The sequence below is a fragment of the Trichogramma pretiosum genome, unplaced genomic scaffold (genome assembly GCF_000599845.2).
Source record: "Trichogramma pretiosum strain Unisexual culture from Peru unplaced genomic scaffold, Tpre_2.0 scaffold17, whole genome shotgun sequence".
NCBI classification, from domain to species: Eukaryota; Metazoa; Arthropoda; class Insecta; order Hymenoptera; family Trichogrammatidae; genus Trichogramma; species Trichogramma pretiosum.
Genome location: NW_019641225.1, coordinates 2,344,084 through 2,367,318, shown reverse-complemented (window position 1 = coordinate 2,367,318; position 23,235 = coordinate 2,344,084). Strand labels below are relative to the sequence as shown.

At 41.4% G+C, this 23,235-nt stretch overlaps 6 protein-coding genes across 13 annotated transcripts; 1 reads left to right on the top strand and 5 right to left on the bottom strand.

Annotated features, from left to right (window-relative positions):
• Window positions 1–61: 61 nt before the first annotated feature.
• LOC106649173 (UPF0687 protein C20orf27 homolog) lies at window positions 62–7,365 on the bottom strand. Of its 2 annotated transcripts, XM_014366453.2 has the most exons (4): window positions 6,479–7,365; window positions 4,003–4,117; window positions 702–848; window positions 62–626 (listed from the first exon to the last, which is right to left on the bottom strand). In XM_014366453.2, the coding sequence occupies exons 1-4, from the start codon at window positions 6,489–6,491 to the stop codon at window positions 314–316; spliced, it is 588 nt and encodes a 195-aa protein (XP_014221939.1). In that variant the 5' UTR covers window positions 6,492–7,365; the 3' UTR covers window positions 62–313. The 2 variants fall into 2 exon arrangements, with proteins under 2 accessions (XP_014221939.1, XP_014221938.1); XM_014366452.2 differs by lacking the exons at window positions 4,003–4,117; window positions 6,479–7,365 and adding an exon at window positions 1,587–3,976 and having other exon boundaries at window positions 537–626.
• Window positions 7,366–8,029: 664 nt separating this feature from the next.
• On the bottom strand, window positions 8,030–9,048 carry LOC106649208 (lysozyme 2-like). The gene is made up of 3 exons (XM_014366499.2): window positions 8,650–9,048; window positions 8,388–8,461; window positions 8,030–8,252 (listed from the first exon to the last, which is right to left on the bottom strand). Exons 1-3 carry the CDS (start codon window positions 8,936–8,938, stop codon window positions 8,106–8,108), a joined length of 510 nt encoding a protein of 169 aa, XP_014221985.1. The 5' UTR covers window positions 8,939–9,048; the 3' UTR covers window positions 8,030–8,105.
• A 540-nt stretch (window positions 9,049–9,588) lies between these two features.
• Window positions 9,589–10,710, bottom strand: LOC106649226 (lysozyme-like). Its single transcript, XM_014366526.2, has 4 exons — window positions 10,554–10,710; window positions 10,256–10,462; window positions 10,095–10,168; window positions 9,589–10,008 (listed from the first exon to the last, which is right to left on the bottom strand). The coding sequence occupies exons 1-4, from the start codon at window positions 10,615–10,617 to the stop codon at window positions 9,859–9,861; spliced, it is 495 nt and encodes a 164-aa protein (XP_014222012.1). The 5' UTR covers window positions 10,618–10,710; the 3' UTR covers window positions 9,589–9,858.
• A 2,499-nt stretch (window positions 10,711–13,209) lies between these two features.
• Window positions 13,210–15,169, bottom strand: LOC106649250. Of its 7 annotated transcripts, none has more exons than XM_014366556.1 (5): window positions 15,099–15,169; window positions 14,946–14,987; window positions 14,499–14,683; window positions 14,121–14,357; window positions 13,280–13,653 (listed from the first exon to the last, which is right to left on the bottom strand). In XM_014366556.1, the coding sequence occupies exons 3-5, from the start codon at window positions 14,553–14,555 to the stop codon at window positions 13,444–13,446; spliced, it is 504 nt and encodes a 167-aa protein (XP_014222042.1). In that variant the 5' UTR covers window positions 14,556–14,683; window positions 14,946–14,987; window positions 15,099–15,169; the 3' UTR covers window positions 13,280–13,443. The 7 variants fall into 7 exon arrangements, with proteins under 7 accessions (XP_023313972.1, XP_014222042.1, XP_014222043.1 ...); XM_014366557.1 differs by having other exon boundaries at window positions 14,946–14,958; window positions 15,099–15,161; XM_023458205.1 differs by having other exon boundaries at window positions 14,946–15,036; window positions 15,099–15,131.
• A 1,450-nt stretch (window positions 15,170–16,619) lies between these two features.
• Window positions 16,620–17,419, top strand: LOC106649191 (general odorant-binding protein 56a-like). Its single transcript, XM_014366477.2, has 2 exons — window positions 16,620–16,849; window positions 16,953–17,419. Exons 1-2 carry the CDS (start codon window positions 16,799–16,801, stop codon window positions 17,304–17,306), a joined length of 405 nt encoding a protein of 134 aa, XP_014221963.1. The 5' UTR covers window positions 16,620–16,798; the 3' UTR covers window positions 17,307–17,419.
• Window positions 17,420–17,563: 144 nt separating this feature from the next.
• Window positions 17,564–21,344, bottom strand: LOC106649198 (F-box only protein 21-like). Its single transcript, XM_014366486.2, has 9 exons — window positions 20,807–21,344; window positions 20,267–20,521; window positions 19,765–20,209; window positions 19,561–19,691; window positions 19,316–19,478; window positions 19,040–19,249; window positions 18,888–18,968; window positions 18,617–18,815; window positions 17,564–18,530 (listed from the first exon to the last, which is right to left on the bottom strand). The coding sequence occupies exons 1-9, from the start codon at window positions 20,980–20,982 to the stop codon at window positions 18,358–18,360; spliced, it is 1,833 nt and encodes a 610-aa protein (XP_014221972.1). The 5' UTR covers window positions 20,983–21,344; the 3' UTR covers window positions 17,564–18,357.
• Window positions 21,345–23,235: the final 1,891 nt, after the last annotated feature.

Here is a 23,235-nt window from a genome sequence, read left to right as displayed (position 1 = left end):
AGAATACGAGAATCGAGGTCGATAATTAGAAGGGGGGAGGTTCAATTATAATTTTATGTTCTTTTTTACATCTACTTAAGGGCTATATATACTACACGAATTGTGTATCAATGTACATCTTGATTCGGCGCGTATTGCTACGTTTTATATTTTTTATACATGGTGTCTTATTGCTCCTCGGGGGCAGTATATATATAATATACGACAACGATACAACTGACTTTCATATTTTCACCCGACATGGTTGACAATTGTTTATTATTTTTTTTTTTTTTGCCACGGATCGACCGACAACTTAAAAGCATCCGTACTACTACGTAGGCTTGCCGCTACTGCCACCGCCGCCACTGCTGCTCTTGATCTCGGTCGCTGTAGGTGCTACACCTACTTCGCTACTCGCCGCCGCTGCATTGTCGTCGTCGTCCTCGTCGTCCTCGGTCTCCTCCTCGGTGACGTTCTCCACGCCGACGCAGCGTATGCCGTTGCGCAGCACCGGTGTGCCCTGGCCCTTGCCGAACACCCGCGCGTTCATGTAGATGGTCAGCGGCGAGCCGGCCTCGCAGCACTTGATCTGGAACCTTTCCTTGAGGAAGCGCTCCGTCTGCGCGAACAGTTCGACTTTCAGCCTGACGGAGAGAAACATTTTGCGTTATTATTACGACGACGACGACGATTGTATCGTGATTCGTGCGAGCGTATACCTGAGATCATCTCGTTCGCGGGTGAAGTCGATGACCCGACAGTTGGAGTTGGTCGTCTCGCCGCTGATCATCGCCGGCTCCGTGTGACTTCCGCCCTCCGGCTGAAGCACGCAAGTGTTCCATGGCACTGTGAATTCCACGTGGTATCTGTAAGAAATAAAATAATAACAATTTAATCAACAGGTATCGAAAAATTATTAAGATGGGAGACTTGTGGGATAATACGCAAATTAATGAGTTCAATTTTTTCATACGATTAACATGAAATAATCTGCAGAATTTAGTGTTTACAAAAATAAAAAAAAAATGACAGAAAATATATAGCGAATCGTCTAGCAAATGTACCACAAGTCTTCGTTCATAGTCACGATATCGATGAATCTTTCGCCTCGATTTTCGCTTCTTTTCTCGTTTCAGTGATTCGTGGCATCTGAAAAAAGGCGCTCGATCTTTTCGCTTTTCGCGAAGTTCGCCCTTCCAATCTTGGATCGAGGGCCAGAGTTGGTCGAGACGTTTGTGGCGCTACTCTTCGATCTTTCAATCGATCGCATTGTCTCGTGATTTGCAAGTTACACTGACCTATTTCAACGTGCGATACGTATCAACTCTTGCCATGTAAACAGTGTGGCGCTCGAGTTGAGCGATTAATGCCGCGTACTCTATCGAAAATTTTTAATTTCTAGTCTATGTACTTATAAAGCCGAAGAACAATTTTCAAACGTCTGAGAATTCATTATTTTTCTTAATAAAGTCAACATATTCAATTTTTTTTTTAAATTTATTCATTTAAATATTATATTAATTTTTTTAATTTATTTATTTGAATATTATATTAATTTTTTTAATTTATTTATTAGAATATTATATTATATTGTCGAATAAGACCTTGGTCACTAGCAGCCAAGCAAATGGTGTACAAATCGGCGTTGACGAGCATGTCGACGATGACGTCGCAGCTAAGAATCGACAGTCGTTGGCTCGTCAGCTTCACCAGACCAACCAGCCCCCACTTCTTGAAGAATCTTCTCGAAATCGTCTCGCACAGATGCCTGGCGCAAGCCTCGAAAGGCTCCTCGGGCAGAAATTCTTCCAACTTATTCGTCCACCAGAATTCCAAGTAGTCCTCGTGATTGGCGAGCGATCTGTTCGTGGCCAGCTGCTCTCGGATCAGGTCGTGGAGCGACAAGTCCGGCCTTATCATCGTCCATCTCGCTTCTCTCGCGAACTCCTCGTCGTCGTACCAAGACCTGTCGAGATCCGCCGACTTCTCGAACAGCTCGTGCTTGGCGAACAGTTGCATGATGGCCACGGCGTCGCTGAGATGCGTTTCGTAGCCTCTTTTTTCGAGACGCTCGACGCAGGCCACGACGCCGGAAGCTAGCAGTAATTTAAAGTCGAGCCTGTCGGTGAGCCATTGATCGAATGCCTGGATGAAGGCGGCCTCGGTGGGATAAACGAAGCTGGACAGATCGGCGCCACGATCCAAGAGCACGTCGAGCGTGCGCGGCATGATATACGTCAGCGCCCTCTGAAGCGGCGTCCGGTCCCGTCTGTCCGTCGCGTCGACCTGCACGACTCGATGTATCTCGTCGCAGATCTTGAAGAATATCTCCATCGAATCGCCGTCCACACCCGTCTCGCAAATGATGTGCAAAGGAGTCGATCCTTCCTTGTTGAGGGACATCGGATCGGCTCCGCCTCTCAGCAGCGATTCGACCGCCTTCCTGTTACCGATTCGCAGAGCCAAGTGCAACGGCCTGTCGCCCAACTCGTTCCGGGCGTCGATTTTTACTGACAGATGTTTTTCGTCGCAAATCTGAAAGAACGACTGCACCAGCTCCGGTTTCTTCTGCGAGCAAATCACGTGCAGAGGGGTTTCTCCTTTCGCGTTGGCCAAGTTCGGATCTGCCCCACTCCTCAGCAGCAGCTCGGCCACCCTCCTCCTGAGGTAGCGCAGAGCCAAGATCAGCGGCGAATCGCCCGTCTCTCGCCAAACGACGTTGGGATCCTGACCGTGCTCGAGAAATTTCTCGACGACGTCGTAACGTCCGAGCTCGCAGGCCGCGTGAAAGTGCGTCAATCCGGACTCGTCGATGTAGTTCGCGTCGAATCTGTCGTATATTTCGAACAGAGCAGGAAGGTAGCCGTAATGGTATCGGTACGCTTGGTGTATCGGTGTGGTGCGACGCAGCACTGGCTTGCCCGCTTCGTCGAGCTCGGGCTCGTCCTTGTAGCCGCTAAGAGCGACCGTGGGAACGAACGTCGTCATGCGAGGTGCCACGAGATCCGTCGAGTCCAAGAGGAGACGATCGATTTCTTCGCCTTGAAAGATCTCGCGGAGATCAGGAGGCTGGCCCTGCCAACGGCCGAGCGATTGGCCGAGTCGAGCCAGAAGTTCGTATCGCTCTTCTTTGACCTCCCAGTTGACCTTTTCTCGCAAACTCTTCAGTTTTTCCAATTTCGCGAGTTTGCCTTCGCCGGGTAAACTTTCCACGGTTTTGAACGTGAACATTTTTTCACAGCTGTGCGCTCGACACAACACACACACACACACACACACACACAAACACACGATACACACGAGTGTTGAAAGTGGCACTTGTTATCGCACAGGAGAATCACTTGGTGCTGCTGCTGCTTTTCTCGATGTTGTTACTGCTGCGGCGTCGCAAGTTATACTGACATATTTCACGTACATGGAATGTAAACATGGGCGCTCGAGCTATTACACGATGTGTATACCGCGTTATACCGAAAATATGCCATATCCCGAAAATAAGACGCGGGCCTCGCTTCGAAATCGTTTTAGGAAAAACGATTGAAATATCGGTTGGTCCGAAAGTATTCCGAGTATATCGTATTTTTGATTATTTTGTTATCCTCGTATCTAATTTTTACTGAATATGCCGATCAAATCGCAGTACACGTTACGAATAAAAATTGAAGCTATATTTTCCGTAAAAAAAAACGCAGTTTAAGACGTGGCATATTTTTGATCGAATGCGGTATGTATCGTTCGCTCAAAGTCACGAGCACCGAGCGATTCAACAAAAAAATCAATCGAACATCATCGCGTACGTATAGTTATGTAAAGAAAAAATTACAGACACTTGTGGTGTATAGCGAGTATATATACATAAACGTTGTGTATCCTCGCAAATAATCTAATACCGACGTATAATTTGAATATCGGCATTTAATAAGCGAAGCGCGCAATTCTGCCATTCAGCGAGTATATTCAATAATCACACATTATACATTTTATAATTACGTATCAATTGCATCGTGTAAATATCCGAACCTGTGATTGATCTGTAGAAAGCCGAGGCTGACGTTCAAGTGGCCGTGTCGCAGCGGCTGTACGACGATATTGTTGCAGCCCGCACCGCTCGCACTGCTGAAGTGTACGTAAGGATCTGCAACAGCAACGAAAAAAAAAACACTAATCAACGGTGACAAAATTGAAGTTGGAAGAAAAAGAATGAAGCAAAAAACTTTGCGTCGAAACAGCTGACAGGTTTTATCGCGATAAACTTCTTTTTTTTTTTTATTGTTGTTAACGTACGTTTTACAAGAGCCTAGAAATGGGTTACTCGGATGAGCGAGTCGAAATTCGTGAAGTTACACCATTGGTTTTTTTTTACCACAGACGAATGGTGTCTATTATTACTCTTCCTACATCATACACAAAAGGGAGCTTGAGCTCGTGTATACAGGTAGATCGCGAAATTCAAGTATATAATTTTGAGGATCGTTGCATATAGGGCCACACGTGCGTGCAGATGCACTCATCTATCGATCACGAATGCGACACACAGTCACGGCCTAGATCTACGTTATAAACTACTACATATAGGCACCGGCAGAAACAGCAACGGAGGCTGATATGATAAAACCGAGGTCTTCGTTCAATTTAACGGTGCCGTAGAAGGGTACGAATAATAATGTCTACATAAACGAGGGTCACGGCGACGAGCCCAGTCCGTCCGTCCGTCCACAACCCGAATGCAATTATCTGCGGCGCAGCAGTATGTGTCTGTGTCTTTGTCTATAAACGCTGTAATAGGCTTTCCGTCGCGCGGGCACTGGCACGTGGTTTCGTCCTAGTCACGCGAAAGCAATTGCGTTCCGAGCTTATAAAGTGCCTTTAACGAAGTTTTGCATTGCTCGATGAGTCGGCGCCGACGCTGCTCGCGAGTAGTTGTTGCTTTTTCTTTTTGCGTTTAATTGCAATAAACTATCCGCGCGATTCGATCGTGTAAAAATAGATACACACACAGTGCTCGAGGCTATATAAACTTTGTTGTCTTTATAGATACGTGAATATGCGGCGTGGCCTTTTCCATCGAGTTTCGTTATATATAGCGAAAAGATTGAATTCAGTTACTTCCAGATTTCATGTATAAAAGTTTGCAAAAAAAGTTGGATTCACATCGCGAATATTATTTTTTCGACGAGTTCAAATATGAGATTTATCATTTGGAAAAAAGCTCGCTCGGTATTAAGCTTTAAATATATCGAGCGGGTATGTACATTGGCCTTAAGTACACACTCGTTATCATAATGAGTATATAGAGCTCTGCATATTATTAAGCTTCTTGTGTACATAAGCGGAGCGACCGACGTATACGTAAATCTCTCTCTCTCTCTTTGTCCCCGCGGGATTATGTTTTCTTTCTTTTTTTTGCATATATTATGCACGAGCTCTCACGGTCAAGTTGGCAAGAAAGCTCAAGGGTTTTGCATACGTGTAACTATTAAATCGTAGCTATTTTCTTCTGGATGTAGAATTAAACTGCTGTCTCTGATTTACCTACTTTTTCTTTTTTTAACCCAACGAGACCGAACGTATAAAAGGTTTAACTGTAGCGTTGGAAGCTCGTTCGTGTTATACGACGCGCTAGAGAGAGTTAACTTGTATTACATTAAAAAGGAAGAGGCACAGAAAATTCCCCGGCTTTGTTTCGTCTCTCGGGCAACGAAGAATAACGAGAAAATTACACGTGACCGTGTGAGGGGAGCGGATTATAACTTTAACGATCGAGATTTTTTCCTCCCACAAAAAAATATTTCATTAATCTCAATACCCGAACGATAATTAAAGATCGATTCGCTTTCTCGCGTATCACACGCTTGCGAGCTTTAATCGCCGCGTAACATAAACACACGTGCCCTTTAAATATAGATGTCAGCTGCTTTCTCTCCCCTAATTCGCGCGAAAACAAACGCCAACGCAAGAAAAAGAGGGAGGAGAAATTCGTGCGCGCGCGAAGAAGTTCATCAGCGTGTCGAAGGCATCGATGATAATAAACCTTGCGAAAAAAAAAAAAAAAAACACCAAAAACACGAGGCAAAGTGTCGTTAGCAATGTCAAAGGCGCAGTGAGCAAAGCAGAAACGAGCTCCGAGTGGACGATACGAAAGGAATACGAGTTGGGTTCTACTGCTAGGCAAATATATATAGGGAGCATAACCTCACTCTTCTTGTGCTCCGAAAAATCACTACACAATGTTGCTTATATATCTATACGTATACTACGCACAAAGAATTTATACGATCGGGTCAGTAGCAGGTGCCAATCGAGCACACACAAACTCAAGATAAAAAAAAGCGGAAAGTCATTTGGCTCTCTGAGTCTTGTCGCACCGAAAAAAAGGCCCATTCGGACAAAAACAATTATCTTTTTGTACCAGTGCGACGTATATCGTACTCTCGTGCACATGCACATGCAACATTCACTAATAATCGTGAAAAGAAAAAAGCGTAAACGAAATTACCTTTATCGCTCATGCTCGGCGTTCCGCGCCGAAATCAACATCGACGCGGTCCTCATCTGAGACCTCGCGCGCGATACTGCACTCAGCAGCAGCAGTAGCAGCACACGATGCACCACACACACGTTCGGACGATATTACAAAGCTCGATAACGAGGCGAGCTAATTCAACGATAATAATCCTTTCCCTTATTCGAGCGGAAAACCCACGCACTGCTGCGACTAATTGTCGCGCGTCGTCTCTCTCTCTCTCTCTGTATAAAGGCTCGAGAGAGAGGGAGTCGAACAGCTGACGGGCTATTTTCTGTGTTACGCGTTTATAATGCGAAACTGTCGCTCGACTTCGTTGCTGCTGCTGCTTCTTCTGCTGCTGCTGTGCTGCGAGACTGCATAACTGGCGTGTAGTAGACTGCTGCTGCCACTGGACACACACATATAGGAGTAGTGGATGCGCCTGCAGTGGCGCGAGGAGGCGCTTGTACACCGAGTGCAGTTGGTGCAGAAAGTTTGCGCGTGTATTGGTGTCTGTCATGAAATAACTTGCAGTTCTCGCGCGCTAACGATATAATCCGTAGTTTAACTTACTTTAATAATCCGCGTTTTTGAAAATATTATATATTTCCAGCGTCAATCATTTCAATCAAACGAGAGCTTGCAAGCTCTCTGAGCTTTTTAAATCTCCATTCTCGCATCCCCCGATCGCACATAAAATAAAAACTTTTTAAATGGTAAACAAATCTTAACAAGATTATTAAAAATTACAAAGTTCCCGCGAAATTTTTCAAACTCGCCACTCGGCATCGCACGTCGCGAAGCACAAACCGAGGAAGCGAGAAAACGAACGAACGAAAATGCAGAAAAACGCGTTTCAACGCGCACACACACATAGAAGAAGTAAAGCTGCACGACGACGAGCAGCGGCGCATCATCATCCTCTCTCTCTCTCGCCTGCCAACTCCTCTCCTTCTGGCCGCAGAGAGTCCGAGAGAGCGAGAGAGTGCGGCGCGCGCGCGACAGACGCACAGATTTGTGCAGAATATTTTGCAAAAACGAGCAATACGATCAGGAGCGCACGAGATGCGCGGAGGTGATGCGTCGCTGCGCACATATAGATATAATGTACATATAGTAGCATCCCCCCCGCAGCAGCAGCAGCAGCAGCAGTAGTACGAAACTAATCTCTTCCACGCATGTGAATGTATATAGGTATATTGCGTTACGGTATTACGTATACAGTGTGTACTCTCGGTGCAGCTTGTGAGCTATATACGATACATTGTGTGCTCAGTCTGTGTTTGACCATGTAGGTACGATGATGCTGCCTATAATAATATACGAGTTGCACGCCCGAAAATTGCCCGAGAGACATTCGGCCGACACATTAAGTATTAGGGCGTCATGACGAGCTCGCAATTACCCATCTCAAATATTATAGCCTTGCGCGCTACGGTGCGGATCGTATCGTTGTGAGCTTGACTTGGATTCTTCTCGTGACATTGTTTCGAGGCAGTGGTATACTTTATTATTATCGTTGAGAAAGAAAATAAATGAAAATGTAGAAACAGAAATCGATGCTTTTATTTATGTAGTTTATTTTTTTTTTTTTTTACAACATTATATCGCTTATATATTAGACAGCTTGGAATGCCTTCTGGCAGAAGTTGAAAGCTTTGGCGTAGTTCTTGTCGAGCTTGGCAGCCGCCGAACAGCCGTAGCCGCCGAGATAATGGATGCGCGCGTAATCCTCGCAGTCGATCACGCCGTCGCCGTTGCAATCCTGCGATATAAAGAGGAGAGAAAGAGAAAAAAAAGATGATAATTTTTTGTAAAGGAACGATTAGTATGTATATTAACACCGATCCCTATCGCGTGGATCGTGTAGAATATTTTATTATTTTTTTCTTCATTTTACCTGCGAGTATTTCTCCATGTATCCTTGTACGGCTCGCGCGGCGCAGTTGACGTCATTCACGCAGCGAGCGAACGCTGCGTAAGAAACGAAAAAAAACATAAAGGTAAGGTAAGTTTATAGCGAGAGCGAGAGAAAGATAAGAGAGAAGAAAAAAATCCTTGAGGACTCGGCGCGATCGGAATACATTTTCGACTGTACATTTCAACACTCCGAGGAATAATAACGATCATATTATTATGTTATATACGCGTCGCAATATTACCCTCCTCGTCCGTAGCCTCGGGCTTGTCGCTGTCCAGGGTGGGCTTGCCCGAGTCCGTCCAGTAGATCTGGGTGATGTGGAAGGGCCCGCAGACGTCGCCGACGCAGCCCAGGGTCTGGTTGCAGCCCGAGGCCGCCTCGCAGATGCAGCCCAGGCAGATGACGTCGAGCTTCGGCGAGTCTTTGTCCTTCGCGTCGTCGCTCGCGGCCGATACCACCACCAAAAACAGTACCGATAGCCAACAACAGCACACGAGGCCAAGCCCGATTATCGAGACTCTCGAAGTCATTTTCAATGCTCTTTCTGCGAAAAAAACGTCTAATGCCGCTGCTCGCACCAGCAGCGCGATTTATAAACTAAGTCCGGCAATCGATGCTCGATGTGCGTTGTTGCATGTTTCGCGCTATCGCCTCGACAAATCGCGTTTTTCCAATAAAACAGTAGACCAGTGTGGGGAAAAATCAGCAGTGTGATTAATCGCCGATTAATTGTGTTACTAAAACGCCGCGATGTGTATCTCAATGCCTATAGGCTATATGTAAGCTCGTAGCTCAACGAATCTCGGATCATAGTCACAGCTTTCGGCGTAGAAAATTCGATTTAAAAAAAAATTATGAAAATTTGCCTGACGCGTGCGAGATCGTCGTTTCGTCGACTCAACGCTACGATGGAGCATATTAATCATTACCTATACATATATTTATTAAGCCGGGGCTTGGGTTTGTACACGAGCGCGTAATTATGTTGTAACCGCAACAGTTACGGCAATTTTTTTTTATTCTTCGTTTCAGCGCTGACGCCGGTGAATTAAAAATTTTGTGTAATTTTTTTTTCTTTTACCATCGTTACCAGCGCTCTATTGTATTTTCATTCAATCATCGTAGAGAGACCTTGGGTATATACGCGAGAGACAATGAATAAATAAAAAGAGCCTAAACATTTTTCTGTCGTTTCTATTTTACTGCCTTTTTAATATATAAACGTCACTTTTACACACGCAGCACGTACACAATGAAAAAATTAAAGCTCGTTACGATTCTACATACTAATGGAGTCACGCACTCTTCTCGATGATGCTTTTACATAAAAATGAGAGACTTGGCTGGACTACCTTAAATAGTTAGTACAAATAAATGTTTTTATTTATTATAAAATAATTAACGAAATTGCGGATGGACGGATCTGTGGATGACTTTTAATCTCTTTCTCTCATGGCGCGGCATTGGGGAAGGCTTGTCGGCAGTTGTAGTAGCCGGCCTCGTACTTCTTCTCGAGCTGGCCCGTGGAGCAGCCGTAGCCGCCGAGGTAGTGGACGCGGGCGATGTCGTCGCAGGTGATGCGGCCGTCTCCGTTGCAGTCCTGAAGAAAACAACGTTAAAAATTAATGTTACGATTGCGATCGATACGCGTATATGCAAAAAAAGAGATGAATCTCTGTATCTTACCTGAGCGAATCTGTTCATGTATCCTTGCACGGTTCTACCGGCGCACAAGGCGTCGTTCGCGCAATCCGAGTAGGCTGTATCGAATAACATTTTTCATCAATAAATATTTATCGATCGTTAATTGCGCATTAATTTTGTGTTGTTTTTTTTATATCAATTACCCGTATTGCTGGAGGCCGGCTGATTACCGACGGTCGGCTTGCCGGCGTCGGCCCAGTAGCCCCAGGTGATGCGGAAGGGACCGCAGACGTCGCCCACGCAGCCCACTGTGGTGTTGCAACCCGAGGCGGCCTCGCAGATGCAGCCCAGGCAGATCTGGTCCATCTGGTAGGTCTGGCCTTGTTGCTGCGGCTGCTGCTGCACTTGGGCTGTTTGCGATGATAATTAACAACACGGGAGATTAGCACACAGTTTATAATTTAAGGACGCCCGAAGTTGATCACGATCGTCACGACTCACCGTAAGCGTAATAGGCGCAGAAGAGCGACAGAATCGCTCCGATTAATAATTTGTTACAAGCCATTTTGCTGCTGCTGCTGCTGCTCTTCTGTCTTATACTTGTTTATTAAATGACGAACTTGACCACGATAAGCTACCGTGTGTCTGCGGTCTGGATTCGTCGCGACTGCGACTTTATATACCCGGCGGCACGAACTCGTCGTCGTTGGGTATTTCATTCCACCTTCCTTTTATTTTTTTCGTTTTTGATCGCTTTGCATAAGGCAAGGTATACATATGAATTAATGAAGTAGTGGGAGAGAAGAGACGACGAGATGTATATAAATACGATCGAGTATAATGTGTATCGAAGAATTCGGGAAAACAAACAAACGGAACGAGCATGTACTTTTTTTTCACTATATAATACCGCAGATGCAGAAAATGAAAACGACGCGCGACTCACGATAGATTTTCCCGGTGTTACGTCTGCGCCGCAGAGCGAGAGGGCAGATGGTTATCGACATTGTGTCGTGTATAATAAACGTAAATTGGCCGATGACTCGATCCGCGCGATGATGTACACACAAAATACACAACATGTGCTTTTGTATATTGTCAGGCAAAAACTCATTGAACCAATGCCCTACTTTTGTATCGTGACTGAAAAAATCGAAAGGTCAATCGAGTTTCGTCGAAAAATCTTGTCTCTCTTGGGTATTATTCCTGAATGAATCATTCAATAAGACACGCCTGCCGACGATTATAAACATTGTGTGCATCTCGATACATTTTAATCGTATATCCGAAATAACTTTCGAGTCGTAAAATAGCGCCCACGGTTCTATGCAGCTATGCAGCAGGCAAAGATAAGCGTCGGGTATGCAGATGATAACTTTTTGCTTTTACTTCGCTTTTTCTATCGACCAGTTTTCATGCTTTAATGACCCCGCGCGAAGGAAGAAGTCTTCGCCCGGTCGAGAAAGCCATTATATTTAAAATAGACTTTCGTCATTGATCGTACGATGCGCGTATGTATACGCAAGAATTAAATTAAGAACTCGGTTGTCGATGCGCGAGAAAATTTTCCTGAATAAAGATATAATTATGTATTTGTATAAGAGCATCGCGGCTAGAAAAAATCATTTCGTACGTATAATTTACTCGCGCGCCTTTCCTGGGAAAATGAACTCGTTCAAGGCGAGCCAGAATCTTTATTATCCACGAGGCTTCATTGACCTCTTGGCAATATTTACTTATACGGATTTTGTAAGTGAATATCGCTAAGGGTACTCGAAGTCAATTAAACTATTAAAGATTTTCCCTTTTATTGCGGACTAAATAAAATTCTGTCATAAAATATACACGTGGATTTCTGAGAAACCCACACGGCATTATAGCTTGTATAGTGTTGTAAACATATGCATTGATTTATGTCCATTTTTTTCATTTTATTTACTCACGTTGTACTGAGTACTCGCAAGTGCAATCGAAAAAGATTTCGAGTGATACTTGAATAATTATTTTAAATAATATTGAAAATACAGACGTTTGCCAATCAATACTGTTTTACTCGTTATTTAACACTTGATTGAATAAATACAATCTATAATACGTACCGCGTCCAGCTGACAATTCACACCGGATGCTGTAGAATCTAGGGGATTTTTTTGTAAAGAACAGAAATGGATAATCGATGATCGATAAAGTAGATACGTCTACTGTATCACCTGGAAATTTTTTAAATCTAAAAATTTCACGAATGATCAATCGAGGATAGGAATTCGGCAAGCAAAACGATTTTATCCTCCGAAGCTCATAGATCGATTATCGCCGATGGATCGAGAAAATAAGCAGCTCGATTTTTGGCAATCATTTCGCAACGGTAAAGTCAAACTATAAAGATGCGTGGCAACATTTGACATCGGTAAATAAATCATCGCTCATAGTTATTTGCACATTTAGGTGGTGCGTGCAAATTTCGAAGTCGACCTAATTTTTCAATCGTTGAATTATTGCAATGGAAAAAGAAGTATTTATTTTTCATTATCCTCAATTAATCTTGCACTCTTCGGTTTTTACTCGTACCCATCGATGAATTTCAAATGTTCGAAATTATTTTATTCGCTGAAGTTTATTCAGTCAAGCGTATCGATATCGGACATTAATTAAGTATCAAAAAGTAAACAATCAGGGTACGATAAAAGATTTATTTGTTGAGTTTAATGAAAATTTTAATTTACTCGGGCAGAATATATTTAAAAAATGCATTGTTTAAACTGAAGCGAAATCTTATCTTGTTTTATAAACGTCAAATATATGCTGAACATGGCACCGATTTAGGTGCTAATATAATTAATAATTGAGAGATAAAAATTTCATTTCAAATTAACTTAGCAAGAACAGCAGATACCACTTTCTTCTTCTAATTTTCGATTCTCATTCCAGATTTAAAAAGTTTATAGCAGGTACTTTAGACAACAGCCTCTGTTTTATATAAAGTAATAAAAAAAATCATTAAAAATGCTTCAATTATTAATTGCACTTTGAAGGTAAAAAATAATCAAACAACGATTTGAACGAGCGATATAACAATCATTTTTATTTTAATTTCCAATTCAGGTACTTATGTCGCCGCAGTGTCACGGCGACATCTATTATAATACTGTGTGGGAGACGTATATACAGTGTCCTTATTCCTATTTTATAATTCCCTTCCGTTGCGCCGTGACCGCCGCAATCACCGGTGAACTTTTCTCTTTTCGGAGCTATTTTCGCTTCCGATAATCGCCCAGAGCGCAGACCATGAGATTGTGCGCGGCGTTGCAGTCGTCCAAGCCTAATCAGGAGAGAGAGAATCCAAAAACAAAAAAAAAACAAAAAAAAAAACACAAAGCACACACGAGTTTCTTTAGTCATGTAAACTGCCGCAAAATGGAAAAAAGAAACAGCAGAGCAAAGACATGAGATAAAAGTTATTATTCATATAGATTGACAAAGCCGAACCGGTGATATGGCAATTCTCGATGGCGGACTTGGTGGTGTTCCTCTGCAGGCCCGGCTCGCCCCACAGCAGATGCTCCATGGCCAGGTCCATGTCCACCTTGCCGTCCGGCTTCATCTATCGCATACAGAAAGAAAGCGATGAAACTTTTATTTATTTTTTTTTTGTTTCGAGCAAGGCCACGCGCAATATTTGTCTTTCTAGTTTGGCGCACGTGTAACACAGTTTTTATTTATTTTTATTTTTTAGTATTATACCCGAAGACACTCATTAGCATACGTTATACGAGAAAGGAGAGAGAAGAGAACACGAATCATCTTGACAATGACTACTGGAGAGAAAAAAAAACTCGCTCCTCACGCTGACTTTTCGACACGAGTCTTTTTGGCGAATACATAATTCTTTACACTCATCGTGAACTTTATATTTCTCAGGTTGAAAATGAAGAAAAAAAACATAAAAATAAAACGACTCGATGCGAATCTCTCGAAATCTGGTACAGGCACGCGCACGTGTACTGCACGCGCCGCCGCCGCCGCCGCTTAGAATTATAAAGTCATGGACGAAGGTCACAATATACTCACCACACTTAGGGTCTTGAGCATGCACTCGTCGACGCACTTGGCCAGCTCCCACACGCCGTTCGTATTGTTTCTCGCCGACGCGTAAATGTACTGCTCGACCGTTATGTTCTGGGCCCGGCTGCAATTGTTCAGCAGGCCGTGATAGTACTCGTTACGGTTAATTTCGGGCGCGGTCGTCGTGGCTGCGGTCAACAGATTGTCGTCCGGCGACGGCTCCTTCTCGGCCTGCAGCGGCTTCTGCGGGTCGAGAAGTTTCAGAAGTTTAATCACACGATTGATAAAGTGCATCGTGTCGCCGCAGGTGTCGTTGGTGCCGGCTGGCGACATTTTCTGCTCTTCCGCTCGCGGCACTTGCTGCTGTTCTTGTTGGGAACTTACGTGTGACGACGCAGTAACGACTATCGCGCACGCGAAGACGATCAACAAGACTCGCATCGTGACGATCGGTATAGGATTGTAGCGACTGCGCGCGATATCGGTGTCGTGGAACGGTTCGACCTGCGATGCGATGCGCTGCGAGTTCGGATGGATGGACGAATATATTATTCAATTATGCCCTCCTGCTGGGAACATACGGTTTATTATTAGCAAAAGTAGGCCGTAGACAATTTTCATATGTTTTAGCCCTGGGACGGATAATTTTTAAACGACGACGACGACCGCGCGCAAGGATTATCGTTTGCGAAATTGCACAATACGCGTCGTCGCGGACGAGAAAAAATAAGAGATACATATACAAAAATAGTAAATAAATTAACGAGTGGCGTTATCGACGACGATATGATAATACTCGAGACGGGCGCATAATTAGGTGTATCTACTTACGAACTGGCTGGAGCTGTAATTGAGAAACGAAAGTCGAGCCTCCTCCTCGAGAGAGATGATGTATGGAGAAAAACAAATAAAGATTAAAAAACTAGTTTTTTTAGCTTGTAATTACACCGAAAAAAACCAGTTATTGGTACTGTATAAACTCACGCGATTTGCCTGATGATGCTGATGATGATGATGATGATGATGGTTATTGAGAACAAAATATCGGATCGATAGGAAAAACACGACTGTGTTTGCGATTTTTCACATCGCTAGCCGGAGGCAGATGTGTTGTTACGCGACACATTTGTAATACGTCTATGTAGCTATGTAGCATGAGAGGATGTGGTCCAAACAAAGAAGCGTAAGAGAGAAAAAAAGCCCCAAACAAAATAAACAGGCGATTTAATTGATGCGAAGCGAGCGCTCGGGGGGAAACCGTTGGCCTGCTGGGCGCGTCTCTCGCGTCTATCTTTACTATACGGTGCTATCGCCTCATTTTGGCCCATTATTCTTTGTGTCTGTTGTCGTCGAAAAAAAAAAAATAAAATGAAATAAAGCAAAGTTGAACGTCCATCGCGTAATTCATCGCGATGATGATTTTTTGAAGTTTCCAAGAGTCATTCTTACTTTCCAAAATTTGACACGTGTCGTCTGTATATTTATATACTCATGGAAAGAGACAAAAAAACTTCGAACGTTGCGGCGAAATTCGTAGTCATCTTTTCGTTGGATGGATTTTCAAACTTTGGAAATTGAAAAAATTTTTTTTTGCGAAACCTTAAGCTGTGCCGTACTTGAATCATTGTTGCTCGGGACACGCTCGAATGACTCGGACTATACACGGAGTCACGCCTTTTGGAGGACTTAATTTTCCTCGATTCGATTAACAATTTTTTTTTCTGATGCTTCGTTGCACACGCACGTCTGACACTTGTGCATATTATCCACCAAAACTCGAAACGAGACTGAAGTTTTTTAATTTGGAGAGAGAGAAAAAAATCAGCTTGTCCACGAGAGCGGCGAAAATGAAAAGCGAGAAAATTTTCTAAAACAATACCCGATAGGCTTTACAATCTTCAAGGTTCAACAAACAGCGCAAAAGTGTATTGACTCAATTGGCATTGATTTTTGTTTGAGATATACGAGAAGCAAAAAAAAAACTTCGTCGCATTGAACTTTGAGCGATCGCTGCTGCCGCTGCTTCTGTTTTATAATAAAAATTTATATTATTTATTTACTCTTTGATCGGTAAATATGAAAATGTCAATTGTTTGATTTAGCAGTCGAAATTTAAATAATCTGTATTGTACGCCTTAGCAGCAGCTGTAGATCGTTGTAAAATAATAATATAATACAATACACTCGATTCCATTTTAATTAAAAGCTGCAAAAAAAAATTACAATATCCTTCGAGAAACTTCAATTGCGATTTCTAGCTCTTTGTTGACCCTATGGTGCCCGATACCGATCCTTGAACCCGCCACCGTATAAAACAGCTTTGTTGTCTATTATATATAACATATATATTTCGACACGGACTCGCACGCGTAAGCCGGTATACAGGGACTCATATACGGACCTATTACAATCGAGATCGGAGACATATGTGTGTCTACGACCACGACGAATAGGAAAATACATACACACGCCGCGCATGTATATCATTATATCATTCGCGTAACAAAGAACTGGCGGCTGTTTTTTTTTCGGGTGGCGGCGGGAGCAGATCGTGGAGAGACTCGAAATTTTTCGAGTATAAAAAGACGAGCGTTTCGACGATTTGGTACAGTCGGTCGTCTGACGCTTAACGATATCAACAAACCGATCTTCTCTCGCGAGACAACACACCTCAACCTCTCAAGATGAAATACTTGGCTGTTATCTTGGCTTTCTGCTTGGCCGGTGCATACGCCGTAAGTTTACAACACAAAAAAAAATCTTTTCAATCTATATTTTTGTTTTCCATCCCAAAAATAATTTTTTTTCTAATTTTTTTCTTGTTTGTCTCGCTGACAGGGTCTTAGCGACGAGCAAAAGGCCAAACTGGTCGAGCACAGGAAGGTGTGCGTGGCCGAGACCGGCCTCGACCCCGTCGTCGTCGAGAACATCAAGAAGGGCCAGCCCGTGCAGTTCGACGAGAAGCTCAGCTGCTTCGCCGCCTGCATGCTCAAGAGAATCGGCATCATGAGACCCGACGGATCCATGGATGAGCAGGTCGCCCGCGCCAAGCTGCCCAAGGACCTGCCCAAGGACAAGGTCGACGCCGTGATCAACAGCTGCAAGACCCAGGTCGGCAGAAACCAGTGCGAGACCGGTGGCAAAGTCTTGGGATGTCTCCTCAAGACCAAAGCCGTCTCCATCCTCGCTTAATTTCATCGTCTTCCATTGACAACTGGTCGTATATATAATTCACGATCGACGAGTTAAGATACGTCGTTCGAGCATTTTTCTCATTTGTGACAAAAAAACAAACAAATTGTGATCGCTACATCCATAAGTCTTTCAATAAAAAATATTATTTACTTATTACGAAAATTCGCAATGGCGTTATTTTTATTACATATCCGCAAAGTTCTAACCTACCTAAACATTTATCAAGAGGTTAAATTAAAAAATCTTCGTGAGACTTCGTTCATAAAAAATTTATTGCAATACTATAGAAACTATTACACATTATTCGAGAGAAATACTATATGAGTATGATCCTTGCAAATTAATTAAAAAAATATAGTTCTTGCGATATATTTAAACACGATTTGAGAACAATAGTATTATCTGACTGTATAAAAAAACATTCATAATTATGATAATACGCTTCAACTTATTTACAGTCAAACGCGAGAAAATAATATACTTGCGATAGATACAATCGTTTTATAAACATTTCTATGAGAAATTCAAAGACTTTTTACACTTCAGCTCGACTGAGAACAAATAATCAATAATTATTCAATCGAATTTGAACGTTCTGGTCAGCCGGATAAAAAATAATTCTTTGGAAATTATATTTTGTTAAAATTCTGTACGTTTTTTTTTCTTTCACTTCGTTGCGAATTTACAGCGTTTAATTTACAATACTTACAGAAGATTTATAAGCGTATTTTAATCAACACAAATGAAACTTGTTGAATTACATTCGTAGAAAGATGCACGTTTCACTCTTCGATTTTATCGTATTAAAAATTAACGTACCTAGCTACATTTTCTCTATGCATGTAAATAACCGAATTACACAATGTATAATACTTTTTTCTGACTTGACAATTTTCTTAAAATGAAAATCGTCGACCTAATATTACAATTTGAAATTTCATAATCGTTCACTTCTCTTCCTTACAATTGTAATTTGTACAGAAAAAAATTGCGTCTTGTCAAATCGTAAAAATAGTTAAAAGTCAATATTAAACAGGTCAACAATACTTTAAGATGCTCGATAGGTTCTAGCTATATACTGATCGCGAACCGCGGCATCTTCTGGATACTCAATTGAAAATTCTTCAACAGGCACATAATGGGTTCCTTTAAATTCATTGAAGTATCGTCCGATATCATAGTTTTCTATCCATCTTGGATTCTCCACGGGGCTCAAACATTCTTGAAATGAATACAGGCATTGTTAATAGAAAATTTAAGATAGAAGATATATTACTGAAAATGAATAATTATGTAAAAGAAAATACCTTCTAATGTCCACTTCATCATTTCGTCTGTTAGTATCTGATAAAACAATACTTCTTTAAATTCGTGAGAGTGAATATCGCGTCTCCATTCCCATCCAATTATTACGCATAGCTCATGATTTGGCGTGTGCTCCATAATCGCACCAATCGTGTGCCTCATTCCATCTCTCCTTTTTTTAATTATCATTTTATATTCTCCCTGATGATAAAAGAATTCAAATTAAACACCGGAAGAGAAAAATGAATTTAGATTTATTTATAATCTATTTACCTCATTTTTTATACGGATTTCATAGTCTTGAAGTAATTTTAATATATTAGTAGCTGGCCCTCTCGACACTAGTTCCGAGTTCTAAGGAAAATTCATTTCCAATTAAAAAGAGTTTCATTATTATGCGATGAATGAATAAAATTATACTGTACTTGTTTTATGTCCGTCAATATTTTGATGAATTTAGACAAATCCATTTTATATAACATGTAATATCTTGCTATGTGTAAAATCACTCCTGTGTCTTTTGGTTTGAGCATGTGTAACAATTCAAAAGCCGAACGAAGTTTCGTCGAACTTCCACATCTGTAAGAACGAGATCTCGCTGCAGTCTCTATATTACTCGCCATTCTCTCAATGACCTGAAATTACAATTTTATTCGATATTGCAAAAAAAATGTTGATCTTCAATTAATTGATGTACCAACCTGTTTCGCTGAAGCAACGTTTTGCATAACTTCTTCATGAGGACATCGGACAACTCCAGCTATTGGCGCTATTCTAGGACAATTTCTGTAAGTTAAAAAGTGACCACCACTAAAAACATCGACATAATAATTCTCGATTTTAGAAGGATTAGGTACACGTTTACTGGAAAGTAAAATACAAAATGAATTTATGTATTGGTTAAAAAAAGTATTTATGTGTAATATATAATCATATTCAATCTTACTATGTTTCTTTCCATCTTAAAAGAAAATGAGTAGGAAAATTGACGGGTTCACACTTAATGCCTAATCGACGACCAACACTCTCATATATTATTGCTAAAGTCAAAGGAACACCATATTTAAATTCTAATACCTGCAAAGTTCAAATGAAGTTAGTTCTGTTTGATTGGGTAGTCAAAAGATGAAAATGTATGCAGTAAACTTACTTTGTTTATTAATGATGTCTTGACCAAGTAATAAGATTCTCTATCTCCACGGAAATGTAATCTGACAAACATCACTTCGCTTAGCACTGCCAAAATTTGCTGATTTTCAGATAGTGACCATTGATTATCATCTATATTGTGATTTTTCCAATGATCTAAGACTTCTTGGGACGTTGAAAAAATGGGATGCTTAGGATGCCTGATCTTCAATGTTTCCATAGCTCTGTCTGCGATATCGTCTAACATACTGCTTATGTATTCATATGTGATGATTTGTGTTGGTTGAGTCCATTGAGCTACTAATGTAGCTGCAATTTCTAATAATTGCTTAGAGGGTGGAAGCTTCATAAATTTTTCCCATTCCACTTCAATAGACTTTTGCACAAGATGCCTTATAACTTTCTTAGCATAATATGCAAGAGTAAGCTGTGTAGTTCTTCTTTCACTAAAATTTGATAATCATTATTTTAAGAATATTATAATCATATGTATATCAACTTACTCAACCAAGTTGATGAACCTTATCAATTCATCTATGATGAAATAATACGCCATTACGTGGGTGCCCTCATCGCACAGTCTATCAAAATTTGCAAACGCCGAATACGAAATATCATCTCTGTAGTAATATTTGGGTGAAATCAGTGCCAACTGCTGTATTATTTCTTTTCTCAGCTGCATCGAGGCCTGCATCTCCAGGTACCAGTCTTTTACTTGCCTCTCTTGTTTTTGATAAATGTATGCCATGTTGGGCCATCTACGAAAATTAATCAATCCATTAGATTTACAATAAAAATAACATTTTCCAACATTGTTTTATAGGATTTGTTGTAAACTGGATGCTCTCTCGATAGCTCAGAGCAAGTGCAAATAATTGTTATCAATTGCGAAGTCAATGAAATGAAACAGCAGTGCACAGGTGTCGAGCCCACAGCGCTCACAGAAGAAGATAAGAGAGAATCACTCTTACAATCGTACGCCGTGGCGACGACGTATAACCTTCAAAAATCGAAACATCAAAACATACAAACAGCGGACTTACGTTCGAAAGAACTGATACTTCCAAACGTGATTGCTATTTCTGACTGTGCCATTGAGCCGTCTGCAGGTGAGCATGAGAGCCTTGACGTCGTCCAGGCTCAGCTGCGGATCGGCAGCGATCATCTCTATGAGCTCAAAGGGCAGAGACGCGATGTGTAGACCATTACCGCCTGCCATTGTGTGTGCGTTGCTGATTTTCTTTACACTCTGATCTCTTTTTTTCTCGACGACGCGACGACGAGTACAACAATGTTATACCCTAATGCACGCGCGGAGTGAGAGTTTTAACGGACACACAGCTGACACATCCACGCATACACCCACTTTGTTTATAATTGACAGGCGACGATCAGCAGCAGCAGTACTGAGTCCGTATAATACGCGACATCGTCAGCAGTCGTGGTCGTCTCGCGCAACTTTGACAACCAAGTATAAGGTAATTTACTCGACGCGTGACGTTGCTGATAGATATATATATTGCCAACGCGTTTTATTACAGACAAGATGCTCTTTACGAATCGATGGTAAACATTGCGCTCTTGACTCTGACACTCGTTCTCTCTCCCTCTCGCGCTGATCGTAACAAAGCTCAAACAATGCTATATACGTTATAGGGATATATATTGCGAGCGTATACATTAGGCTCCACCCCCTGCATAGCTGCATTCGAGATGTGACAGTTCGCAAGCGAGCCGAGCGCGAACAGCTGCAAATATCGTGTGCTGCTGTTGGCAGCCTGCCCCTGTACCAGCTGCAACAATTCGTGCGCGTTGTCGAGCTCCTTGAGCGCGCGAAAATTTGAAACTCGAATTAGGGTTCTTTTGCTTCCGATTGGGCGCTGCTTTTTTTCATTCGGGAGGTATGATTTTACGCCCGATCACGAAATAAATAACATTGGGCTTTAATTTGCTTTCGTATGATATAGGTTAAATGCGCCGATTACCGGCCACCTTCCAAATTTCGGACACCCCAAGATATTGATGTGTAACGTCTTATGGCTCGTTTTATTTAAAATTTTTCGATTCTATAAATGTTATAGTTTCAGAGCAAATAATGAGTACCCTTAAAAGTTATTAAATCTGTTTCGTTGCTCAATTTATAATTCTGACCTGGTCGAAAATTCCACTATGCGGTAAAATTGTTCTTCCAGTTTTCGACCACCTGCAGCCACCTAATAATTTTTATTCAAACATTTTTTACTCAATTTGAAGATCAGCATTAGGTTCCTGATGCACCTATAGACACGTATGTTCATTTATTATGCTTTTAGATCTCGAAAATTTAAATTTAACCGAGTCCCCAGTTCTGGGTCATTTGACAACTCGGTGGGGTGGTCCAAAATTGGAAGATTCGCATTTTTTGGCTTTAATCGTGTTTTAAGAATTATTACTAGAGTTTTTTGGACAAGTTTCAAAATCTCCATAAAATTAACTTTTTTTGAAAAAGTGATACCACCATTGGAAATAACAGACAAAAATCTATCGGAATGCATGTATGCAATAATTTTTCAGACCGAATTGCGTTGGCCACAGCGTGTTAGAAAAGCTGCGATACATTAAAAAATGCCCCGCGCAAGCGTACTGTCTGGTCGAACGTGAAAAACGTCATATATAAAAACTATTTACACTCGTGTAAAACTTACTCTTGCATAATTTAGTTGTGTATAAGTAAATTACAAATGCTTAAATCTTAGCTATGTAGGTTCGACGAAAAGTAAAAATGTTTCGTAATATTCAAAAAAGGTGTTGAAAAAATTTTAAACCTCTGGCTTGTTTAAAAATTACTCGAAAAACGTCAATCCAAAGGCAGAGTAAGTGAGCGATAAATTCAACTTGTCTTTTATAAAAAAAAATAAAATAAAAATATTCTAAGAAATTTCGTACACTTATGTTGACTAATAAACAATGCATTAGTAGAAAAATCACGTTTCACTAGCAAAGTAACACAGTACTGAAAAAATATTCTTTAGTTTCATTGTGTATTTCGAACATGGCTATTCAAGTTGAATTTGAAGAAGATTTCAAATGGTACGGTGCATTTCTGAAGTCCAAGGCTTCGTTTCAATTTCAATTAAAAATATATGAAATCACTTTCATGTCCGTTTTTCAACATAAAAATGTGCATTTGATCGGCAGATCATTCGTGGTATTAAGTTTAGTGGCCCAATTGCTTGGCATAGTATATATCAATTTATGGATAACCTTCATATTATTTCTAGAATTTTAGATTCTTTATTCTTTTTTTTCAGATTGTAAAACTTATTGAAGATGCGAAAGAAATAGGATTTGACAGCCGCTTTGCTGAAAGTTTATTTCAAATAGTTACCGGATGCACGATACTGTACATTTATACCAACCTTTCTGTTCGCTACAAAAAGGTTTACTATTATTACTATTATTCATTATTTCTTTATACTATTGTGGGTAATAA

Excerpts from the sequence above, each read along its gene's own strand:
- LOC106649173 (XM_014366452.2), bottom strand. The coding sequence starts at position 3,213 with ATGTTCACGTTCAAAACCGTGGAAAGTTTACCCGGCGAAGGCAAACTC. Across the intron at positions 849-1,586 it reads CTTGGCTGCTAGTGACCAAG|ATACCACGTGGAATTCACAG; the intron begins GTCTTATTCGAC and ends TATTTCTTACAG.
- LOC106649250 (XM_023458203.1), bottom strand. The coding sequence starts at position 14,447 with ATGTCGCCAGCCGGCACCAACGACACCTGCGGCGACACGATGCACTTT. Across the intron at positions 13,654-14,120 it reads TGCTCAAGACCCTAAGTGTG|ATGAAGCCGGACGGCAAGGT; the intron begins GTGAGTATATTG and ends TGTATGCGATAG.
- LOC106649198 (XM_014366486.2), bottom strand. The coding sequence starts at position 20,982 with ATGGCAGGCGGTAATGGTCTACACATCGCGTCTCTGCCCTTTGAGCTC. Across the intron at positions 19,479-19,560 it reads TTAAGATGGAAAGAAACATA|TAAACGTGTACCTAATCCTT; the intron begins GTAAGATTGAAT and ends TTTACTTTCCAG. Across the intron at positions 18,531-18,616 it reads GATGAAGTGGACATTAGAAG|AATGTTTGAGCCCCGTGGAG; the intron begins GTATTTTCTTTT and ends ATTCATTTCAAG.
- LOC106649191 (XM_014366477.2), top strand. The coding sequence starts at position 16,799 with ATGAAATACTTGGCTGTTATCTTGGCTTTCTGCTTGGCCGGTGCATAC. Across the intron at positions 16,850-16,952 it reads GCTTGGCCGGTGCATACGCC|GGTCTTAGCGACGAGCAAAA; the intron begins GTAAGTTTACAA and ends TCTCGCTGACAG.
- LOC106649208 (XM_014366499.2), bottom strand. The coding sequence starts at position 8,938 with ATGACTTCGAGAGTCTCGATAATCGGGCTTGGCCTCGTGTGCTGTTGT. Across the intron at positions 8,462-8,649 it reads CGAGGCTACGGACGAGGAGG|CGTTCGCTCGCTGCGTGAAT; the intron begins GTAATATTGCGA and ends TTTCTTACGCAG. Across the intron at positions 8,253-8,387 it reads ACATGGAGAAATACTCGCAG|GATTGCAACGGCGACGGCGT; the intron begins GTAAAATGAAGA and ends TTTATATCGCAG.
- LOC106649226 (XM_014366526.2), bottom strand. The coding sequence starts at position 10,617 with ATGGCTTGTAACAAATTATTAATCGGAGCGATTCTGTCGCTCTTCTGC. Across the intron at positions 10,463-10,553 it reads CTGCGCCTATTACGCTTACG|CCCAAGTGCAGCAGCAGCCG; the intron begins GTGAGTCGTGAC and ends CATCGCAAACAG. Across the intron at positions 10,169-10,255 it reads GCCGGCCTCCAGCAATACGG|CCTACTCGGATTGCGCGAAC; the intron begins GTAATTGATATA and ends TATTCGATACAG.